General features: G+C 40.3%; 2 protein-coding genes across 13 annotated transcripts in view; both read right to left on the bottom strand.

Annotated features, from left to right (window-relative positions):
- Positions 1–1,500, bottom strand: part of osbpl5 (oxysterol binding protein-like 5) — a 61,532-nt gene extending 60,032 nt beyond the window's left edge. Inside the window, exon 1 of one of the 3 annotated variants that reach the window (XM_033635300.2) lies at positions 1,271–1,500. The gene's annotated coding sequence lies outside the window, so the exon portion shown is untranslated. The remainder of the gene's footprint in view (positions 1–1,270) is intronic. The other 2 variants (XM_033635301.2, XM_033635302.2) reach the window with 2 other exon arrangements.
- Positions 1,501–4,432: 2,932 nt separating this feature from the next.
- ptprjb.2 (protein tyrosine phosphatase receptor type Jb, tandem duplicate 2) overlaps positions 4,433–24,288 on the bottom strand; it is a 49,797-nt gene continuing 29,941 nt past the window's right edge. For 6 of the 10 annotated variants that reach the window (XM_078168037.1, XM_078168036.1, XM_078168031.1 and 3 more), the window contains 29 exons: positions 22,376–22,636; positions 21,932–22,192; positions 21,419–21,676; positions 21,000–21,260; positions 19,058–19,318; positions 18,597–18,869; positions 17,924–18,190; positions 17,569–17,832; positions 16,704–16,967; positions 16,323–16,577; positions 15,569–15,829; positions 15,068–15,328; positions 14,723–14,986; positions 12,466–12,735; positions 12,098–12,361; positions 11,610–11,876; positions 11,331–11,480; positions 10,929–11,130; positions 9,793–9,908; positions 9,592–9,682; positions 9,459–9,503; positions 9,145–9,232; positions 8,738–8,828; positions 8,495–8,571; positions 8,136–8,270; positions 7,037–7,153; positions 6,724–6,884; positions 6,489–6,624; positions 4,433–6,381 (listed from right to left, as the gene is read on the bottom strand). In XM_078168037.1, coding sequence (XP_078024163.1) covers positions 6,217–6,381; positions 6,489–6,624; positions 6,724–6,884; positions 7,037–7,153; positions 8,136–8,270; positions 8,495–8,571; positions 8,738–8,828; positions 9,145–9,232; positions 9,459–9,503; positions 9,592–9,682; positions 9,793–9,908; positions 10,929–11,130; positions 11,331–11,480; positions 11,610–11,876; positions 12,098–12,361; positions 12,466–12,735; positions 14,723–14,986; positions 15,068–15,328; positions 15,569–15,829; positions 16,323–16,577; positions 16,704–16,967; positions 17,569–17,832; positions 17,924–18,190; positions 18,597–18,869; positions 19,058–19,318; positions 21,000–21,260; positions 21,419–21,676; positions 21,932–22,192; positions 22,376–22,636 — 5,786 coding nt within the window. In that variant the 3' untranslated portion in view covers positions 4,433–6,216. The remainder of the gene's footprint in view (positions 6,382–6,488; positions 6,625–6,723; positions 6,885–7,036; positions 7,154–8,135; positions 8,271–8,494; positions 8,572–8,737; positions 8,829–9,144; positions 9,233–9,458; positions 9,504–9,591; positions 9,683–9,792; positions 9,909–10,928; positions 11,131–11,330; positions 11,481–11,609; positions 11,877–12,097; positions 12,362–12,465; positions 12,736–14,722; positions 14,987–15,067; positions 15,329–15,568; positions 15,830–16,322; positions 16,578–16,703; positions 16,968–17,568; positions 17,833–17,923; positions 18,191–18,596; positions 18,870–19,057; positions 19,319–20,999; positions 21,261–21,418; positions 21,677–21,931; positions 22,193–22,375; positions 22,637–24,288) is intronic. The other 4 variants (XM_078168039.1, XM_078168040.1, XM_078168034.1 and 1 more) reach the window with 3 other exon arrangements.

The raw sequence follows: 24,288 nt of genomic DNA on the forward strand, positions 1-24,288 counted from the left end.
ATTGCAGGAGCATTAAAATCATTATTTTGCATGTTAGACAGTGTGCGGGAGTCTTATCTACAAGTTTAATTCTTCTCGTCCCTCTCCTACACACCTGTTTGAAAATAGATGTGCAAAGTATTCCTTCATTTTAGTATTCCTGTACTGCAATGCCCTGCTACTTATAAGGTAACATATAGGTACCAATATGTCTGCAATAAACCAATATGGCCAGTGTCAGTATACTTACAATCACAAGAGCCCTTTAATTCTAGTAAAAACAGCTAATACTATCAATATAAAGGGTGTGTTTGCTTTTTTTATATATATATATAATCTGTCATACAAAACTGAATATTACCCAGTGCTCTAAATATTATTTGAGAAAGGTCTCTGCAGAAAAGGTTGTTGACAGTCACAATGTGCTGGTAGGAAACACATGTCAAAAGGTTACAGCTCTGGCATTACACCAGAAACACTGGAGTTGAACCATGCTGAAGATGTCTTGGCCTGCGCTGCATATACCGGTGTTTGACATTTAAATGTCCACCAGCCTCACAAGGCTCTCCTTTGAATCATCTGCACACTGCATCATGTCCTTACGTTGCTTACTGCATGACATAACGACGATGTACTAAGTGTTACGTTTCCTGTGTGTGTTAATAAGGTTGTTGTGAAGTGGCTTTAATCGCTGTGATTATTCCTCCAGTGATTGCTCTGCCACTTGTGCTGGTATATGGGTTATCCATTTTCGTGTGGTCCGATCTACCCATGCAGCTCAGCGTTACACTTGAAGCAGGTGATGGCAGGAAGCGAGTAAATAGGAGGATATCACACAGAGGTACTTGCCCTTGCTTGTCACAGCCACCCTGGACATCGGCTCGGTTCATGGTTGCCATGCAAACAAGTGACAGCCAAGCTGCAGCCGCACGGGGCATGGTCTGCTAACGTTCACTTTATGTAGCTAGCTTGTATCGTTAGCCACTACCCGGCCAGACGGCACCCACATGCACACACACACACACACACACACACATAGATAACGTTACCACCTCCACTGACCAAATTCCTCCAAATATTGCGACGTTGTGGTCCTCAAAACTCCCATCCGAAAAACACAAATCCTCCCAATTCTCCCACTTAATGCTAACAGGGCTCCGCTAGCTAGCGCAAGTTAGCCCACAAACGTAACGATAGTTGAACGGACACAAGTAACGTTCGCTAAAAATAGCAAGTTATCTCTCGATGTGTCGGCGTGCTGTAGTAAGGCAGCAGTTAAATGTAAACTTACTCTGTGTCGACCAGCGTGGCGCTCATATGGTTGTTTCCGAGCTGTCCTCCCAGTCCAGCGTCATAGCACGGGGCTGTGTTGAGATGGCTGGGTGGAGGGGAGCAGCGGGCGGGCTGTGGCGGACGGTAGGAGTCGGCTGGAGGAGAAGTTGCTCTGTTTCAACATGGAGAGTGTGGAGTGGACTGGATCCTCCTGCTGCGGTTCATCTGGCTGGCTGGCTGCTGCTGCTGCACAGGGAGCCCGGGCGACACCTGTGGCCGCAGCAGCGTATAACACCTGCTGCATGGTGTTGTGCTGGAGGTATTAAAGGGGAACACCACCCAAATAAATGATTGCAACATGTTATTTCTATAACCTTGGCAAGTTTAATTTATAGCTATGAACATGAGCTATTCTCTCTTTTAAAGCAAGAAATAAGTGTCAAACTTGTATAAAGTCTGGAGCTGCTCCATAGACAAGGAACAGGTGCCTGATTTTGGGGACCCACTGAATGTTTGTGTCTGTTTTTATACCCACGTAAGCTTTATTGTACTGTAGTTTTCTCAGATCTGACACAAAAAATGTCCCCATATACTCAGAACATTCCCCTGGGTGCTCTCACGGTGGTTCCCAACTGGTGGGTCATGGTCCAAAAGTGGGTCGCGGGTCCATTCTGAGTGGACTGCAAGTGACTTGCACACATGTCAAGTTTGTAAAAACACACTTCTGTTTTTTTTTAAGGACAGTGAATTTTCGACACAGAGCTTTTATAAATGACTAACAGACAGCTACTTGACAGAGACCACAGACTAGCTCGAGGACATGGCCAAATGCAAGTCCTTGATCTTGAACTTATGACAAAGGAGAAATCTGGACCCCATGGCCAGACCAGTTGGGCACCACTGATCTATAATATCTTTCCCAATTCATTGTCTGTGAAGCACTTCCAGACTTTATACCCTACCCTATGATATCAGATTTGAGTTTTAACACTCTAGTTTTTTATTCATTCATTCATTTTCCATAACCACATATCCTATTAAGGGTCCCAGGTGCGGGGTGAGGCAGGATACACCCTGGACAGGTCACCAGACTATCACAGGGCTGACACACGGAAACAGACAACTATTCATGCTGGCATACACACCTCTGGGCAATTTGGAGTCACCAGTTAACCTAATGTGCATGTCTTTGGAGGGTGGGAGGAAGCAGGAGAACCTGGAGAAAACCCATGCTGACACCATCCGGATTCAAACCCTGAACCCTCTTGCTGTGATGCGATAGTGCTAGAGAGTTGTTCATGTTTACTAATATTTTTTGACAGTCTTAGACCATAGAAATAACATATATGAAATCTGAAAAATGGGCATAGTCCCCCTTCCCCTTTAATTATGGGGATGAAGTAGTTATGTGACCTACAAGACCAAACATAAACATACATTTTTATTATCACATATGAAATATTTAAGACTTTGTAGAGCATTACAACTTGATAATAATTAAAAACTTTAAGGCCTCCAAGAAAGTACTGGAGAGTGTATTTGACAGTGGTGCATAAGATATTAACGTTTTAATATTCATTAAATGTAGCAATACACAATGTGAAAATACAGAAAATGTCATGCATAGGATTTTTTATCAAGTAAAACTACATAAATGTTATTAGAAAAATGTATGTAACGTATATCAAAGGTAATGGAGGCAATATGTCAGCATCATATATCATTGTATTCAATTATTATTACTGATCCATTTATATATAAGTAGTATTTTACTATTTCACTGTAGCTGTTGTTGTAATTGTTTTTGTATTTCATCTACTGTTGATTAATCTATAACAATACATCATATTTAATAGGATGATCATTTGTTTCATATGAAAAAACATTGTTGTAAAAAGTAGCTACCTATACCTGTCAGATAGTGTACATGTAGTGGAATAGGAGGACAATATTAGTGAACTAGAGGTATGAAGTAGGAGAAAAGTACCTTTAAGTTATATTTATAAGTACAGAAGTTGAGTAGTTGCACTTAGTTACTCCCCACAATTGCCTAAAAGAGCAAACATCGTGATTCTTATTTTTCATTATCACAATAAATATTTACAATGTGTATGCTTCGAGTCTAAAGTCTCCATGCTGCTACACTGTAAACTATACACGTCTCTGCTTAAGGAAGAACAAGGCAAGACCTCCACACAGCTGTGTGTGTGTGTGTGTGTGTGTGTGTGTGTGTGTGTTCCTCTACTTAGTCAGGCACAAATCCCCATTTGCCACTGTATTTTTTTAATGTTTTCAAAGACAGCTAAAAAAAAAAAAAAAACTATTATCGCCTCAATCGGAAGCCAAAATATTCTGGTGTAATCCATTATGGTGGATTTACTGGCACATGAGCATTTGAGCTCATCATTAAATTTGGATCACCTAGTTATCTTTTGTCCTATTTTAATTTTGTGTCCGCAGGTTGGGTCCCTGTCCCAACAGCTCCATCTCTCTGTGTACCTTTTAAGAATCTAGAAAGAGGAGGCCTTTAAAAAATGTCACATCTATTTTTAGATCCAACTTGTAGTCCTGGCAGACATGAAACAAGCATGATGAGTGATAAATATGTGAGACATATCTGGCTTATTGAAGCCGACATGCTGACAAACTCTTATGTTACCACCATGCCAGCAGCGACCTCTGTGTGAGAATGACTGCCCTTAAAAACACCTCCGTAATGCACCAAATCCCCTGGGCGCACAGGCCTGATGTGAGCTGTAAAAGTAGAACTTTTTGAAGTCTCCAAGTAAAAAGCTTTTTCCTCTTGGGGTAAGAAACAGAAATGGCGTTATTTATTCAGCCTCTGAGGGTGCACTTAGCTACCTGCAAGCTCATAGTTGTTCTGAATAATGCAGAGGTGTGCCAGCTCAGTCCTCCTCTGCAGCATGCAGCGTGTTCTATTGTTTGCTGCTTTTGATCTTTCCATTTGACTGAAACAAATTTTACTATTTGAACTGTTTGCATAATGAAGTCATCAGGAGTGATGTCACAATCTGTCACACAGATTGTGCAAGGTATGATTTTAAAATTGTGAAACATTCTGGTGAAAGCTTCAAGCTGTTGGGTTCTTGTAAAGGAGAAGTTCCCCTGCACTCACTCACACATTGATTTAAACCACACATTACACAGCCAAACACAAATGTGGGGTAAAAATGTAATAGCATCTTTAATCCCATTTTGTTTTAGAGATTAAAGGGTACACAAACATTAAATCCTCACCCCTTTGACATTTATTTGCATTGTACCAGCAAGCATCTCATAAAGCCTTTAAAAAACATCCTACAACTTTGTGACTATTTGCATTAAGTGCTCTCAGTCATTAAGTACATTATCATACAATAAAAATAAAACATGGACTTAAGAGTATCTACAAGCTAACTGCACACATCAATCACCATGAAAAAAAAATGTACCTGCCTCATGGAAAATTCTGCCCTTTAGAGCTGAAAATAAAGCTCCTCTGGTGAGTTTAACACACAGGAAATGTCTTTAGATAGACCAGATATGCAGCAGGAAGTGACATAACATGTTTGGGTTTTTTTTCTGAGGAATGTACAATGTAGAGAAGAAGGACATTAACAAAACAAAAACAACCGGTGTGACCTCCAAGTTCTTCAAAGTACTCGCTGGTGCATAACAGATTTTCTAACACGAGTGAAATGTTCCGTTTTCATTGTCTGAGTTCCTGAGCTTTTGTATAATGCCATACAAAAAATGTAATGATCAAATGTGTGGGGCGAATAGCAAATTGGTCCAAAGTTTTACAAAGCACTCGCAAAATCTTATCACAGATACCGATTAATAAAAATAAAGAAAAACATCTCTAAATAGTTTAAAAAAGTGGACAGTGTATAGAAAGACAAATGCATCCAGTGCATCATTGACTACAGTGTATACATGTACAAAAGTCTCTACAACAACAGTAAAACTCCTTCATTATAAGGCATTGCACAGTTCAAACTGGCTTTACAGGTGCAAACAAAACTAGCTGAACGATCTGACGAACTTAATCTTAAGGTTCCTGCAACAAGATAATATAACAGTCCCTGTTTGTCTTGTTCAGTTTAAGACAAAAATAACAGAGTGCCACCTACTGGCACTAAAGCATACAGGCTTCGAAAAGGCACGCTGTGTTCATACCAGCAATTCTTTGTACAAGGCAGTTCAATTAATTCGTCCATTACAATTTTTTCTTTGTAATAAAACATTTACAGCATCCAGTACATTACCTGAGCAAAAAATGTAATCATCTCTAAGTCATATACAGTAGTAAACAAGCAGGAAAAAACAACTGAGCAATAGAAACATCTGCAGTTCTAAGAGAGAATCAAATTTTATATTTGACCAAAGTTTACATATGATCCAAATATTTTCGCACAGTGACTTTGTTCCCTATATTGCAGTGGTTCTCAACCAGGTGTCTAGTGCCCTCCAAGGGTCCTTGGAGTTCCAGGGGGTACCCCAGAAAAATTGGGAATAGTTTCTTTCTCTATTTAATGCAGTACAGAAGTGAGCTCACTGTGAGCAAGAGTCATACGAGTGACTATTCTGATCATAGGTTTCGCTCTTCTCAACTCCATTTGGCATCTTAATCATATCTAACCAAACCAAAATCTTTTCAGGTGGAAGTCCCTTTGGCAAAATCCTAACCGTCACCTAATGTGTATCAATTTAAGGGTCCTTGACACAAAAAAGGTTAAGAACCACTGCCCTATTGTATCTCCATATACAGCTCCCTCCATAATTAAACACACAACATTTTCAACAAATAAATACAACAAAATAAAGGTTTAAATCCAGAAAGCTACAAGATTCTTAACCAAAGGGTGACAAATATAAAAATAAATACAGCAGACTCTGTTTAAAGTGTTCCCTTTGCAAATGTCTGCTCAGTTTCTTTGCTAAGTGGAAGACCTGAGCGGGTTCTCATACCTTTGAATTCTTGAACCCGTTTTTAGGGTAACCTTTTTTTGGCTCTACGTTTTCGTAAATAGAGAGTGCAGCAGTGTTTTGGTAGATTAGATCCACGTTGGTTCCAGTTCTTGATCTGATGATGTCCATGGCACACTGGTTTAGGAACACATACTGGTCCTGCAGGGACATCAAAGAGGGAGAAGTTTACAGAGCTGCAGCAAACTCCATATACTGTTTCAAACAACATGCACAATAAGACAACTGTGACAAAGACTGTGTCCTACCTCTGTCTGCACCATAAGGGGCCGGTGCATGCGCAGATCGTGGACAATGCCATACACGTCCACATAATATTCCCTTTCAATCTGGTAGATCAAATGGTCGATGGCTATGAAGGTACCTGTGCGTCCAACACCAGCACTGAGTGTAGACGGCGTAGGGAGAGAGACAGATTAGCAGATGAATCTTTGTGTCATTTCTGAAATTACAATGTCTGCGTGTGTGTGTGTTCTGTCGGACCTGCAGTGAACCACAGTAGGAGAATGTCTGGAGTACTGGTCCATGTGTTCTCTGACCAAGTGTCTGAAGCTGATGAGGAGCTCGGTGGTTTGTGGTACCCCGTGATCCGGCCAGGCTGTGAAGTGGAAGTGACGCACTGAACGGGTCTCTGCTGTTTTCACCTGAAGGACAGACACACACAAATACAAAATATTTTAATGCAATGCAGGGAAAGTATTCTAAACTAAAGGTGTTAAATAAACACTAATGGGTGGTGACGTTTTACCCTCCTGAATCATTCTTTCGTTGGAATATGTCACAACTCGCCACTTACATTTTTAATGTCAAAGTCCCTGATGGTCCAGTCTTCAAGTGGTATTTCAGAGGTTGTTGTCACAGTGATGTTGTCAAAGTGCTTGATGCCAGGAGCCCAGTATTGTTCACATTTTACCTGGAAAAGAAAGGGAAGTGTTCAGCTGAAACAGAAACAGAATATAGAGAGCTACTTTACATTCGGGATTACCAGTATTTGAAGTATAAGTGCATTGTAGTCATTAGCGCAAGTTTAATTTTGGTTGAGCAATGCTCCGGCTATGCATTGACTTATTTTTATCTGTTTTGCTTCAGCCCATACAAAATGTTTAAGAACACATGGTGTGAGATGTGGAAATTTGTCATACTTCTGATTTAATTGTCTTTGTTATCAATCTAGTGTATCTTTTTATTGGTCGGGTCATACCTGTTCCATACATGTTGTATTAATCATGTCATATGAATGTTAATCACTCCATACATCCCTGCTCATTGACATTAACTGCTTAACATGATTGAGCAATTATAATGTAATGCATTTACTATGCGCGACATCTTTACTTAAAGAGGTACACAAGCAGATGTCAGTGATAGCGCACAAGTAAATGTGTGGCACACCCGGGCAAGGACATGCATCTCAATGAGAAGAGTTAATTTTCATTTTTGTGTATTTCACTGAGCAGAGTTTAAATGCACGGGCTTGGCCAAACATGAGACTGTTTATGCAGAGGTGTTTTTGGTCATAATATTTTAGCAAAAATACATGTGTTTGGGAAGTACTGAGTATACAACTGGGTAAATGAGACTTGGATTATATTGCGCGAGCTGTGTGAGAGTTTGTAAACTGATATTTTTTTCTCTGGTTTTGTGTTCTTGAATTCAACACAACATGGGACAAGTAACTGATTAGAATGATCATTTTATGGGTGGAGTATTCCTTTAACATGGAGGATGCATTCATGGAATATGTTACTGGTTATGTTTGGTATGCGACATTCAGTGTCCAGGAACAACGGTCTGCTGGCTAACACTAGGGAAGACATAAGGGTGTGTGTGTGTGTGTGTCCACGTATGTAAACATACACATTGTTGCTAGGTGTTGTTTTTGCATTCATACTCACTCGTCCCTGTTCGTTACAGCGTGTCAGCATGACCAGAGTCTGTACGTTCTTCTCCCAGATCATCCTCCAGAACTCATTCACTGTGGTGGGCAAAGGGCCCTGAGCTGCAATAAACTCCTTCCTGGAGTTGTAACCCTGTCAAATAAAACATCAGCCCAGAGACATGACACAAACACACATCCTGTTCAGGTTTCTATGAGTCTGTCTGTTTTCAATGTAACCGTAGATAAAGGAGGAAGAGTTTAAAAAGCATGACACAAAGCAAAAGGAATGAGCAGTGATGTCGCCCAGTAGGATGTTTACTGATGTTGAAGCAATGACTGAGGCAGAGAGCTGTTTGAAAGAGTGTCAGTACGCACCGGCATGTAGTTAGCATTGATGTAGTCATCATATGGACTCCCATGGATAATAGAGAGTTTCACCCTAGAGGAGTCATCTAGGAGGTGAAAAAAGAGAAATGAAAAAATGCTATGGACGTGTAAAAGGTTAACTAAAAATGAGATTATGACAGTAGATATGGTACGATGGGCGATGATATGGTGTCAAGAGTGAGGAGTGTTATTGTTGAGAGCAGCAGAGGTGGATTTGTTAAGGTGACTCACAGGGAAGCACGTTGTTGTAGCGGTTCTTGGGCTTGTTCTCCAATGTCAGAGCGTGTGTTTTAGACTGAGCTGTACCAACAAGCTTCAGGTCCTTTTAAAAGACAAGAAACAAGTGTGACTGATGATTGGATGACTCGTTTTATGCCCCAAATCTGGTGCATGTAGAGTACCAAAAAAAGCAAATTAATATTAGTAAGGATCACTGAAATGTGTGGTCGTCACATTTACACATACTCATATTGCCCACATTATTAAATTAAATACTTAAATCTATATAGAATAAATAGTAATATATTGGACATTGTTTTAACATTGGTCCCAATGATGATTAAGTATTTTTTAGCAATAATTGCCTGCTACAAGTCGGCTAATTTATATACCAGGAGCCCTTAAATATTGAGCGTCACCTCAAACTCTTCAGCAAAGCCACAATTGGAGTCTGCTCTCTGCTTCTTGTAGTAAGCCTCGTAGTCCTCCACCCTCACCGGCACACTTCTGCTCAAATTGACACCAAAGTTCGGAAAAGAGTCATGAGTTGCGTTCAGAAAATCACTGTCTGTGGATTTCATTGGTAGATCTTATCATATTTTATCATTTAAAAGATTTATACTTACACTTTGGCTCTGGAGAAAAAGAGAGGAAAAAGCAATGTTCACCAACACTTTTAGAAACAATTCTTTTACTTAAACATACAATAACATGGCAGAAATAAAAAACCTACCTCATGGAATGAATCTGGATGTCTGACGTTTCTGTCTTAGATAACCTAAAGTAAATGAGCAGCAAGTTTAGAGTTTAGTACTATGCACACTCACTCTGCAGTCATCTTTTTATCAATGATAACGATGACAGACCTCTTCCAGTAGATAATGAAGCCGATGAGGATGATGAAGAGAACGAAAAAAATCGTCAATGTTACTCCAACCGCAATGCCAATGACTAAAACTAAAATTTTGACAGAGATGACGACAGAAAGACAAAGAAAGAGGCCAATGAGCATTTCCTCACTTCAGGGGAACATTTCATAGTTAAACTTTTGGTTCTGAATGAGGTACCTGGGTTTGTTGGGAGTGTGAAAGCAGGAGAGATGGGCGTTATTGACACCAGTGATTCTTGATAATTCACAAGCTTGTCTTGCAGATTCAGGGCAGTGAACAACACAATAGCATATCTGCAGGATTGAACACATCCGTTAGGAGATATACACATATCTACACTTTAACCTTTTTTTATTTGTTCATAATCTCTGAATGTCTTAAAATCAGGGCTGACTCGAATGCTTTAAAGCTTCTACTGTTGCCATGGTAATCGACATCCAAATCAGTATTTGAATGCTTTTTTTTCCTGTACCATTACCCCAAAAATCCCAATAGCCCACAAAGAAGGAAACAGTAATCCAATATAATTCCTTATGCATCAACATTACGTATTAGTTATTGTCAGACAGGGATATTTATACGTAATGATAAGCCCAGTTTTGTACTATGACATTTTGATCACCAATGTCAGGCATACAGATACGCCAGCATGATGTTGAAAAAGTCAAGCATCTGGAATAGTCTCCAAATTTACAAAGATTAAAAGCTGAGTGCCAAATATGCCAAAGGAAACTGGCAAATCACCTGAAAACAGTATGTAACAGCTTAGCTAGCCTGGAAAGTCTCCTTCTTTCCAGCTTTTATGGGTAATGTTACTGCGACCTTACTGCTCAGAAAGTGGCTAATTGTCACAATACATTAGGTGCATCGAGTAAAAACTGATGTTTCAAAAAATCGTCTTGCATTATCCCCCACCCTGATCCACACAAATTCAAAGCTTTGATTAATTGTGGATGTTTCTCAGTGAAGCTTCAACTGAAGCTGGTATTCAGGACAGCCCTAGACAAGACAACCATTCACACTTACATTCACACCTACGGACAATTTGGAGTCATCAATTAACCTATCCCCAACCTGCATGTCTTTGGACTGCGGGAGGAAGCCGGAGTACCCGGAGAAAACCCACGCTGACACGGGGAGAACATGCAAACTCCACACAGAAGGGCTCCTGCACCCAGGATCGAACCAGGAACCCCCTTGCTGTGAGGCGACAGTGCTAACCACCACACCACCGTGCCGCCTTCAAGATGTCACTATTGTATATTATCTCCTTCTGCCCACCTATTCATACACCATATTGTTTGTGTTCTTACCGGTATTTTCCATTGGCATCCAGAACACCATTAGTGTAGCCCTCCCATGTGGTTTCATCTCCTACTTCAATGATCAGATTGCTCTCTCCGCTCCGTGTCTGTAACTCATTCTCTCTGACTGTTGCCAGGTATACTGGAGTGTCCCCTGCCTTCCACTGTCTATAAGTTTTCCCCAAGTACTTTATCAAATTAGAAGTGTCATCTGGAGGGACAGGGATTAAAATAAATGGCTTATGACAGGGGAGTTCTTGTAATGAGTCTAATATATTCATCATATAAAACAAATTTTTTAAAAAAAACAACAACACAGGAAATGCTTTGATGAGGCATAAATCATTTACTGTCCAGCAAATGGTCACAAACTACTGAATTACGATAGCACGACGTAATTACAACACTCACCAGGTTGTTTTTTTGTCACCAGCACGCCAACATGTGTGACTGGCCCGTTGATGTTGTTCAGCAGGCTGGAGTTAATCTGAAGGGTGAACCTGTCGTGCGCTGTGTTACTCCTCGCCACCAGGGACAGAGAGTTCTCTGGAATAGGTGGATCTTCGGAGAAAAAAAAGTAAAAAGAAAAGATTCTCTTTGAGAGGTTTTACCACAAATACATATTGAATGTACTAGTATCTACATGCAATTAAGTGTATATGTCATTATAACGTTCACAAAGCCACCTACTTGTGATGCCTGTTTGGCAGGGAAGAGACACAGGAGTGCTGGGTCGTCCGCAGCTCTGAGTCTCCACAGTCAGCGTGTATTCAGTATGGTGACGAAGATTGGGCACAGTATAATTACAACAGGTGCTTGTTGATTTGATGATCTCGTCATCGTTTACAGTGACCTGGAAGCCAGAGTGTTGGCCTTTGGGTTTGCTCCAGGACAGGATGACCTTTGCATTTGTTGTGTTTGTACCTTTACATTGGAGGTCAGTCACCGGGCTTGCATCTGCAGCATCAAACAGAAATTAATGTCAGGAAAAACATAACATTCTAATTACCTGCTAAATTCCTATTAAATAACATCTTAAAACTCAAAACGTGACATTCGTTTTAAGCTAATATCTCCTAAAAGGCTTCCCACAATTTCCATATGGACAGATAAAAGACAAAATTATTTTAAACTATCTGATAGCAATATTAAAATGAATCACGTTGCTATGACCATACTTGTGCAGTCGGAAATCCATCTTGGGGCACCCTTGGTTCCATCAGACGTTTCTGTGGTGACACTGATGTTGTAGCGTGTGCCAGGAACCAGCCGTTCGATTACTGATTGATTTTCTAGAGCCAGTTTATTATCAATGGGCCCATCTGAGCTTTGCCAGGTCAGATTGTATTGATAGCTTTCCTTGTATTGGTCAGGTACGGCCCACCTCACTGTGATGTTCTCCTCTGCTGGAGAAGCCGTGAGAAGCTTCACATTGAATGGTCCTGATTGTTTTAAAGAGATTAGAGAGGTGTAAATGTTACTAGACAGTAAAGGTGAGACATGAAAAGGTTTGTGCTTGCACATTGCTCAGAAATAAAACCCTTACTTGTGGTGACCATGTGGATCTGAACCTTCTCGCTCTCAAAACCCATCACACCCACTGTTGCTACAGAGATGTTGTAGGAAGTCCCAGAAAGCAGAGGGCTAAAAGTATGACTGGTGTTGTTGGTGCGGATGTATTCTCCTCCCTGGAGTGATAGGTTAGTCAACTGGTAGTAGAACGATGCACCGGACATCAGAGGTGCTTCCCCCCACCTGATGTCAATAGAGCTGGTTGTCTTTTGCAGGATGTCAATCGGCCCAGGAGGGTTAGGGACTGGAGGTGGAATTGCAGAATGTGAACTTCACAAGCAGAGTCACCAAAATAGTCTTGTCAAAAATAACAATACATATCGTTCCTGAATGCCTCAAACGGTTTCAATACTCATTTTCCACAGCATTGATTCACTGGTACGAGCTGTGTTTTCTTGCTCTCTCTTATTGTTAATGTTAATACAATCATTCTACTGTTTTCTGTTAAAGCCTTGTTATATTTATCTTAAAATATAATAAAAATATTTTATGCATTAAATATCTGTTTATATAAAAAATTGTACTGAAGAACAATATTTTTCAAGGTACTGTATCAAAGTTAGAAATTCCAGTATCATGACAACACTACACAAAAATATGAATCCTTAAAGAACCATACCGATAGTGTTGCATGTTTTTTATTGCGTATACAAAAGATTTTCCATTGCTGAAGGCCATGTTCCAAAGCATTCATTGGGCTGGGGTATATGTTTTGCAAATATATACTATTAATTTCCTTTGTATGTTTTGATTATCCTCATGTACCTTTTGTATATATGTAGCCTAGATTAATAAACTTGTGTATATGCTTAATAAATATATTTTCTTACTCAATTTTGTGAATTTGCAACAGGGTGTGATTGTATATACATTTATCATAATTATCATTTATTATAGTGACAGCTTTTTATCAGAAGGAGTACGAGTACTTAACTATGGGGAAGTACATGATTTGTTTATATACTACTATTGATGTTGACTATTTGGTGTGGTATGTCACATGTGCTTTTAGAATGGATTATGGGTATTTAAAGGTCCAGTGTGTAAGATTTAGAGGGATTTAGTGGCATCCAACAGCAAGGATTGAAGATTGAAAACAGGCTAGTGGTCTGTCTACAATGTGCCTAACAGTGTCAAGGAAACATCGATTTGTAACGTGAAACGGCTATATTCAGTGTTTTACCACTTTTTGTGATGATTCTGTTTTGGTTTTGGTTTTTGGGAGGGCTTGTGTGTGGCAGGGGGCGTGGCTGGCTCTTCCCACTGCAACTGACAAGGCATACCTGTTTCCACTCAGCTCATCAACCTGCCTACTGTACATATACCTGGTCTTCACTGCCAGTTAATGCCGTACTCTTCCCCAGTGTTGCTTTTGTAGTGATTTCTTCCATGTGGTTTTTGTCAGAGTTTTTCATGCCTTGTGCGTTTTTGTGCTCACTTGTATTTTTGCCCTGTTTTCCAAAGGCTACCGTGTTCTTCACAGTTGCTGGTCTCAACTTCTACAGTACCAGTGTGTTTTTACATGTGCTCAGCCCTTGTGTCATCTTTAACAATCTGTCTCTCCTCACTGGTGGACAACCTCCTAGCCAGCAAGCACCCTGCCTCTCCTGCTTGCAATTCTGTTTTTTCCTTGTCAATAAACTCTTTTGTTTCCATACACCTGCATCCGTCTCTGCTTTGGGGTCCAGCCAGAAACCAAAACCTAACAGGTTTTAATCACCTGGTCCGTGTGTTTTGGAGATAAAGAGACCTCTGTGGATAATTAAGCTCACAGTAGAGGGAGTTCTAAGCAGGAGAAATTTCAGCTGATTACAATCTGCAATCATCACTGCTATATGCCACCAAATCCCCCTAAACCTCACACACTGGACCTTTAAAGCATTGTCATACAGTTTAAGTAGCATTTTAATCATTATATTTCAGTGTTTTCGTCACTGTCATTGCCATATAGAGCTTTGGGCTTTCCCCTAAAACCCCCTGAATCTTATATTCTGGAGCTTGAAACATCAGCTGTGCTCACAGTGCAGTGCCACATGATGACACATGTGAACCTGATTCTAAATAAAATTAAGAAAGATAATATTTCACTGTTGTGGATTCCACATTTCACACAAGCTTCAAAATCAAGTAACTGGAAGATCTGCAAAAAAAAAACCAAGCTTTGAGAATCTATTAGTTTTGAATTACTAAATATAAAACCACTGAACATCTAATGAGTTTATCATACTTACAAGTTGCACTGGTAACAAATTCAGATGATGCATTGAAGGGTCCGCTGTTTGTGATCACCACGGCAGTGTAAAGCCTTCCAGCAAGCAAGCTGTCAAACAGAAAGGAGGTATTGGTGGAGTCCAGCTTTTCCTCCTCTGGAGATGTGAAAGAGCTGTTCAGATAAACTTTATAATGCTCCACATTCCCAAAAGGTTTGGCCCATGACACCCGGATGGAACTATTGGAGCCCTGGCTGGAGATACTGGGTTGCACTGCCTCAGGCTCTGTTGACGAACAGAGGAGGAAGTATTAGCGCTGATCAACCACCTTGATAATCTGAAAGAAAAAAATGACAAGAGTCTTACTAGTGTACTGAGAGGTGCAGCGCGCTTGTCCTTCAGTGTCATCCGCTGCCCTGACCGAAACACAGAAGGTGCAGTTGGTCCCTGGGGTGAGCTCTGAGATCTCTGCATCTACTCCTGCGAAGGTTTTGTTTTTTGAGCCACAGCCTGAAGTCTCAAGTCGATATGTGTAGTCACTCTTATATTGCGGTGGTTTTGTCCAAACCAGACGTACAGCAGTTGTGTTCAGGGTCTCAGCTTCCAATGATCCAACACTATATGGACCTACAGATAAAGCAGAAAGTGTCTTATGAATCTGTCAATCAATCAAATAAGCAGCACTCTCCTCCTCAAAGGCCACAGACAGCTACAAATTAAAGGAATAATCATAAACTAAACTTTTTTTTTACTTTACTCTTGAATTGGTATTTACTTTGGTTGCTTTGCTTGTTAAGTTAGGTGGAAATTTAGCTACCGGTACTTCCCAGGTGTAGACACAACATCTTGGATAGGCTATATACATACGTGTAAAGTAGGACACTGTCCTAGGATCTGCCTGAGTGCCATCTGCTGTCTGTGTGGTGACAGTGAAGCTGTAGTTACTCCCAGAGAGGAGTTCTCTGATTGTTGTGGTTCTGTTAAAGACTGTCTTAGACACAGGAAAAGACCCGTTTGTGGTCTGCACCACATACGAATAGTCAGGTTTGCTCTCCGGCTGCTCCCACTCCAAGGTCACTTCACTTGTGGTGATTTCTGTCTGTCTCAGCATGGTCACAGGGTACGGTCCTGAGGAAAATGTCAGTGTTTTCACACGTCAGATGTGGGCAACATAGTGATAAATAATATCTGTGGTTCACCACACAGGCATGAGGAATTAACAGTTTCTACAAATAAACATTTGGAAGTCAATAATAATCAGCAGATATGTGCTCAATATGTCACCTGGTGTTTCTGGGTGTCCTTAATATAGTCACTAGCTAAATTAAATTCAAATATTGTGTTAACTTAACAAAACACTGGCATTTTTACTTCATGCTTATTGATAAACTACTGTATGTAAGTACACAGTATTCTTTTTATAAAGCATTATTTTTTGGCAAATACTTCTGTTGTCAAACATCTCTTTGGAATCAGTCCCTGTCTGAATATCACAACATCTGTAAATAGATGATAATTAAACTAGAAATCCACACCTAAACCTGACTGAAAAAGGACAATTCTTCACTATATAAAAAAATAAAAACCCTAATGTGATTGTGTGTGTATTAATCACACTCACTGGTATAGTTTTCTGTTGTCACTGCTGTGCTCTCATAGTTCATCACACCCACAGTAACAACGGAGATATTGTAGGGGCTTCCAGATTGGAGGTTGTCCAGCAGGAACCAGTTGTTTCCCGTCAGAGAGGAGCCATTAAAGCTGGACACTGTGAAGTTGTACTGATTATGGTCCATGTCCTCTGGAGAGGGCCAGGTGAAGTTGATGGACTTCACAGTCTGAGACTCCACCATGATGGGACCAGGAGGGTTGGGAACTGAACAGGAGAGGGAATAGTTTTGTTATAAATGCTAGGTAGGTATTTACATAGAGTACATACAGTACATATATATACATATATATATATATATATATGTAGTATGCAAGTTTATAAGTAACTCACAAGTTGCATTGCAAACTTCTGAGCTGTTATTTTCAAAAGGTCCACTTTTGGTGACCACTTTTGCACAGTAAAGCACTCCTGGTGTCAGATTCAGAAACAGTTTGTACACAGTAGCGTTGCTCAGGCCTGTGTCACTTTCCACGACCTGTGCATCTTTGTACAGCAGGACAGAGTAGGAGGCCACCTGCCCATCTGCTTGTGTCCAGCTAACCAACATGGTAGTTGTGTTTCCTATGGCTGTGATGTTAGAAACTGCTTCAGGCCCTGTAAATAAACAAATAAATCTTATGTATTATACATGTAGAAATCCCTTAGTTTAAGCTCTGTCTGAACACATTAAAGTAACCTGAGGAGATACTCCACCTGGTTGGGTCACAACTGAATAATTGTAATACAATTTTGTTTCCTATACACCATAAAAATTAAGTTTAGTCTGGCTGAAATTACATTTGAAAGAATTATTTCTGGCAGTTATTACAACAGCATGAAAAAGTCCTGAAATACATTTTCTAAACCTATAGTTTTTCCACGTTTATGATCTGCGCACTGTGCGCAGTAATTTCACACCTCAAATTTGGCACTAGTGCAATTTTACACATGAAACTCAGCTTGAGGGAGGCGGCTGCTGTACCTTGGCTGGACTTTGACAAAATAATAGTATCACCGTTCAAACTTACATGTATGCTGTTTTACAGTCTTTCAAAAAATATTCAGTTGGCTAACTTTGGATGAGTAATTGCACAGTCGATAAATGTAATCAAGTTCTCAGTCAGTACATGACGTTTTCATATTTCTTTGGATGGTGCTACTGACAATGACAATGTTTTATACATAAAATCACATTTCAAAAGCTTTGAAGACGTACTTGCGTGAGTTGATATGCTCTTCACTGTGGACCGGACCCCTTCTACAACTGTAAACACATCAAAAGTGTACAGTTCTCCAGGGGTCAGATCAACAAAGGTGTAAGTCTCATTCTTCGTTGAATAATTCTTAAACACCCTGACGTCCTGGAACACTATCACCAGGTAGGAGTAGGATGGCTTATGATCACTTTGTCTGAGCCACGTCAGCCGGATGGCTGTTGTGTTCACATCCTCCACTGTGAGTTCAGTCACTGCGTTGGGCACTGCAGCAAATACAGCAGGGGGGTTACGTAAGACCAAAGACCACAACAGAAAAACATTTCCGTGGTATCCTTTAACATTTTAATGCCTTACTTGTGTAGCTGAATGTCTGCTCCACCGTGGATTCACTTCCTGTTGCTGCTATTGTCGTGACACTGACGTCGTATCTAGTTCCTGGCTCCAGGCTGGGCACATCAGTGCTGTTATTGCTGACTGTTTCGTTAAACAGTGTCCCTGCAGTACTGTAGGTTTGAACCAAGTATGTGTAATACGGCTGGACTCCCTGTGGGTCTGACCATTTCACTACTATCGAGGTGTTGGATTGAGGGCTAGCTTCGAGGTTCAACACAGGGTTGGGAACTAGAAAAATGACAAACAAGGGAAACTGTTACTAAAGAACAGAGATTCACATCACTTATGACATGTTTTTAATATATGTCATACTATATACAGTAATATTAATCAGATAAAACAATGGGTTAATGTGCAAATATTGTACAACTACAACATGAATTTAGTCATTCCAATCAACAGAAACAATTTTACGCAGTGGTGGACCTTCCTATAGGAGACATAGGCAGCCACCTAGGGCACCACCCAGAGGGGGATATCCAACATGCAACAAAAAGTGCAAAATAAAAATAAATAAAATAATAATAGCAAATAAATAAATAATAATAATAAAATAATTTTTTTTTAGGGGGGCTTGAATGTGCTAGACCTGGCACTGTCTCTATGTCGTTTGGTTTCTCCCTGTTGTACTTACGGGTGAAACCAGAATTATGAACCAGAGTGCTCCTTAAACTCTGGGGTCCGACTGTTTGCACAGTTATATTGTAGGAGGTTCCAGAAGACAGTGAGGACAACTCTTTGTTATTGACTGAGGAGTTTTCAGTCTGTATTGCGCCACCCTCGGGCTGGAAGGTGATAATGTAGCTGGTATCTGGGGCACCCTCCATCGAAGCAGGAGTCGCCCACCGCAGATGGAGTGAAGAGTTTGTCCTTTGACTGATGTTGATGGGACCAGGAGGTGTGGGCTCTAAGGGGAATGATGTACACTTATTACTTCCTATCGCCATCCATGTCTGATTGGTTTAAATAGTTTAAACTCATTTAAATAAACTAAATCCACTTAAGAAACATTATTAGAAGTATAACTGTTACATCGGGCTGCACAAGACCCAAAAACAAAATCATAACAGCAACAGTAGAAGGTGTTGAACTTACCAGTGGCAAATGAAGCCTGATCAGACACCGCCATGAAGTTTCCAGCTACAGAGGTCACTGTGATGAAATAGATTCTCCCGGGATGTAAACCAGTGAGGTGGGCTGTGTTGACAGATGTTTTGATGCTATACAGATATGGCAGTCCCTCATTTGAGATGTTCACTACATAGTAATCGACCCTCCCTTCAGGTAAAGTCCAGCTGATGTTCAGGTAATTGGTTCCTCGTGCTGTAATGCCGATGTTCTCAGGCTTTTCAGGCTCTGTGTAATAAAGACGTAAAAGGCGGTTTTGTTCTCTTGTCATTGGATTGTGAAAAAAAACATAATATCCATTTATGACATGTCACATCTTAAAATGGTACAATAGAAATAAAATACATATATTTGCTATAAATGCCTATTTAATCAATGAAAAATGACAAATGTTGCAACCTGATCAATATATTATTAATATCCCAGAACTATACCTCCAATCTAGTGTTTTAAAGAGGTTCCAACATTCAAACGGAGAAACACAAACAGCACTGACATTATAATAACTCAGATTACTAGAAATGTTTCCCTTGCAAGATGACAAACAATTTCTTATCAAAATACTTGGCTATCAAGTTTCTGTTGCTCAAGTAATTAATCAAATAACTAATAGTTGCAGTTCCACAAGCATCACAATGGTTTGTTATTACCTCCACAGCTGATTAATTGATTAGTGATTGATTATTATTAATCACCAATTAATTTGATAATCAATTAATAGCTATGAGTATTTTTTAAGACTTTTCAAGCATCTTCAGTGTGAATAGTTTCTAGTTTCTTTGCTCGAAAATGGATGGCAGTAAACTGATTATCTTTGGGTTGTGGACAAAGGAACACATTTAAGGACATCCTGATTGACTCATTCATTCATTCAGTCATTCATTCATTCATTCATTTTCCATAACCACTTATCCTGTTAGGGGTGGAGAAGGTGCTGGAGCCTATCCCAGCTGACAGTGGGCGAGAGGAAGGGTACAGGTCGCCAAACTATCACAGGGCTGACACACAGAGACAGACAACTATTCACGCACACCTAAGGGCAATTTAGAGTCACCATTAACCTGCATGTCTTTAGATTGTGGGAGGAAGCCTGGAGAAAGTACCTGGAGAAAGCCCACACTGACACAGGGAGAACATGCAAACTCCCCACAGACGGGCTTCACCACCCTGGATGGGTGCTAACCACTGCACCACTATGTCGCCATCCTATTTTCACAATTTTCTGACATTTTTAAGCCCAAACAGCAAATCAGTTCATCGAGAGTTGATGAAGATATATATGTAATATTAATATTTATATTTATTCTTTTATAAGATAAAAACGATTGGTAATACATATATCATACATTTAGACTGGTTTATACCTGTAAGTCATGGTTAATTGGTAATTTATATTATATACTAAGATGTGTTTCTGTAAAATATATATTTTGTACTTACTCTTATATACATATACATGTTTTTTTTAGTGTAATAAAGTTAAATTCACTCAATGACTCATGGAGAATGGGTGGGATTTGATAAGTTCATATTTCCTCCCACTCCTCCCACATTTATAGGTAGTATATGAACAATTAATAACTGGTTTATTACACACTATAATTCAAGCTGTTGTAAGCTGCTATAAGTGTTAACTGATAAATGTGGTGACAGCTATATCTCCTTCTGTGGGCACCCAGGTAAATGCTGGTGTATAAACAGATAATGAATAATAACATAGTAAGGTATATTGGTGGCAATAATATTAAATATAACCTTATAGGTGGAGTTCTTTCTGCTTACTGTTTCTGCTACTGTTTTGGTGACTTTAAACCATAAAGAAGTTTGCTGAATCTTGTCACTTTTGCGGGTACAAACACTTTATCACACAAACACAACACAACATTAAATAAAATAAGGATAGACCTACCGGTGAAGGTAGTTTTAAGGGTTCCTTCTCCAATGTTTGAGGGATTTACAGCAACAGCAGCCACTGTAATGTTGTACTGGTATCCGGGCACTAAACTACTGATAGTAAAGGAGGTGTCAGTAGTGGTGTTATTAGGAGTGTCTCCTCTTGCAGTCCACTGAACTATGTATGAAGTAGCATTGCCCTCTGGTTGAATCCAGTCCAGAGACACAGACGATTTTGTGACTTCAGTGATGGAGAGATTCCTGACTTTATCAGGTTCTGTGAATGTAAAAAAAACACATGATGAAGGGAATACAAACAATAAAACATGTTGTGTAAAGAGTTTTAGAGCACCAATGGGAATGTGTAAATGGGAAACTTTTATCATTACTGTGCATTTTAATTAGGAGATGTTCAATACAGAAAGGTTGACTTACTTGTGACTACAGTGGATGTGTACCCCTCTCCATCTGTGTGATTGTCTCCCGCTATGGCAATGACTGTGATTGTGTAGTGAGTACCAGCGAGCAGGTCTGATAGCACAGCAGAGGTACTGTGTGTGAATCGGCTCATCGTTGCTCCACCATTATGCCACTCCACCTTGTACATGAACACCTCACCAGGAGGTGAGGTCCAGTTCAGAGAGATGGAGGATGTGTTTGTAGAGTAATCAAGTCTTACAATTTTACCAGGTCCTAAAGCAAAAAGGAGAGGGTAGAAAAAACAAAGCAAAACATTAAAATAAGGACGCAAAGAGTTAATAAACTAGACGTCCTCATGTGAGAAGTGCAAAGCATTCATGTAAAAATCAAGCAACATCATCAGCAAGAGTTTTAAATCGTTAGCGGTTCAGAGCTTGAACCCAGATCCAGCACAAACACCTCTGCACCAGTTAAAAATCCTGCAGTCTTCTCCAGCAGATGTTTTCAGCACATTTAATGCTTACTTACTTGTGTATTTAGAAACAGCTTCACTCCGTCCTGCGGTACTGCCGTCACCTGCCACTGCAGTGACACTTATTTCATACTGGACACCAGCAGTCAGGTTAGTAATGTTTTTATGTGTTTCAGTCACGTTGTCACTGTCAGTTACATTTCCATCAGTCCACTGTACTCTATAGAAAGAGCTGTTTCCCTCTGGTTCAGTCCATATCACAGATATAGAGGACGTTGTGATCTGAGTGACAGTGAGGTTCCTGACTACTTCAGGCTCTGTGAGAACAGAGAGGTGAACGCAATGGAGAAAAGATGACAGTGAAACATAAGTTATCCATGATAAAGCACAAGAATAACTTCATCAGAAAAACACACAGTCAAGTTTAAGTCCCAGTTATTCAGTTTATCTGGAGGGTAACCTGAACTGACGATAATGGACACACACAGTGGACATCTTACTTGTATACAGTGAAACTGTCTTTGCCTTTCCAAAAGTTTTCCCATCTCCAGCCACTGTAGTGACAGTAAAGGTGTACTGCGCTCCTGCAGTCAGCTCAGTGATGTTTATGTATGTTTCATTCACAGTATCACTCTGATTCAAATTTCTACCAGTCCACTGAACTCTATAGAAAGAGCTCTCTCCCACTGGTTCAGTCCAGGTCAGAAACACAGAGGATGTTGTGATTTGGGGGACACTGAGGTTCCTGACTACTTCAGGCTCTGTGAGGAGAAAGGTGTTACATGGGGAAATAAAGAGCTTAAAAACTGTTTAATTGCACAAATGTGTGATCCAGTCAAAGTCACAAAAACAAAAGTGCAAACAGAGCCATGCTGCATTATCAAGCTTCTTCCATGCAGCTGAAAGTTCATCAAGCATCCTCACATTGTTATTATTGACTGTATAAAAGAAGTGGTCGAGTCCTCTGGGTCTAAAAAAAAGAGGCCAAACCAGAAATGCCTTAAACCTGCACTCTTTCCAATGGTCAGCAGAGGGCGACTCCACTGGTTGCAAAAAGAAATCTGATGGTATACAATTCAATGGTCCTGCTTCTTACTTGATTTAGTACCTCTGTAAACACCTTCCTAATGACTTCATGTTCTCAGTTGCTGGTTTAAAGTCTTCTTCAATACAACATGATGCCCAATGTGTAAATTATGGTCCAATTTAGAGCAAAACGGAAGATAAAGCAGGATATGCTTCAGGGCGCGGCTACCTTGTGACTGACAAGTCGCTACCACAGCAACCTGTCAGTCAGGATGGAGGCACAGCAATGTACAGTACAGGCCAAAAGTTTGGACACACCTTCTCATTCAATGCTTTTTCTTTATTTTCATGACTATTTACATTGTAGATTCTCACTGAAGGCATCAAAACTATGAATGAACACATGTGGAGTTATGTACTTAACAAAAAAAGGTGAAATAACTGAAAACATGTTTTATATTCTAGTTTCTTCAAAATAGCCACCCTTTGCTCTGATTACTGCTTTGCACACTCTTGGCATTCTCTCCATGAGCTTCAAGAGGTAGTCACCTGAAATGGTTTCCACTTCACAGGTGTGCCTTATCAGGGTTAATTAGTGGAATTTCTTGCTTTATCAATGGGGTTGGGACCATCAGTTGTGTTGTGCAGAAGTCAGGTTAATACACAGCCGACAGCCCTATTGGACAACTGTTAAAATTCATATTATGGCAAGAACCAATCAGCTAACTAAAGAAAAACGAGTGGCCATCATTACTTTAAGAAATGAAGGTCAGTCAGTCTGGAAAATTGCAAAAACTTTAAATGTGTCCCCAAGTGGAGTCGCAAAAACCATCAAGCGCTACAACCAAACTGGCACACATGAGGACCGACCCAGGAAAGGAAGACCAAGAGTCACCTCTGCTTCTGAGGATAAGTTCATCCGAGTCACCAGCCTCAGAAATCGCAAGTTAACAGCAGCTCAGATCAGAGACCAGATGAATGCCACACAGAGTTCTAGCAGCAGACCCATCTCTAGAACAACTGTTAAGAGGAGACTGCGCCAATCAGGCCTTCATGGTCAAATAGCTGCTAGGAAACCACTGCTAAGGAGAGGCAACAAGCAGAAGAGATTTGTTTGGGCCAAGAAACACAAGGAATGGACATCAGACCAGTGGAAATCTGTGCTTTGGTCTGATGAGTCCAAATTTGAGATCTTTGGTTCCAACCGCCGTGTCTTTGTGAGACGCAGAAAAGGTGAACGGATGGATTCCACATGCCTGGTTCCCACTGTGAAGCATGGAGGAGAAGGTGTGATGGTGTGGGGGTGTTTTGCTGGTGACACTGTTGGGGATTTATTCAAAATTGAAGGCACACTGAACCAGCATGGCTACCACAGCATCCTGCAGCG

This window comes from Epinephelus lanceolatus, chromosome 5, assembly GCF_041903045.1.
Source record: "Epinephelus lanceolatus isolate andai-2023 chromosome 5, ASM4190304v1, whole genome shotgun sequence".
Classification (NCBI taxonomy): Eukaryota; Metazoa; Chordata; class Actinopteri; order Perciformes; family Serranidae; genus Epinephelus; species Epinephelus lanceolatus.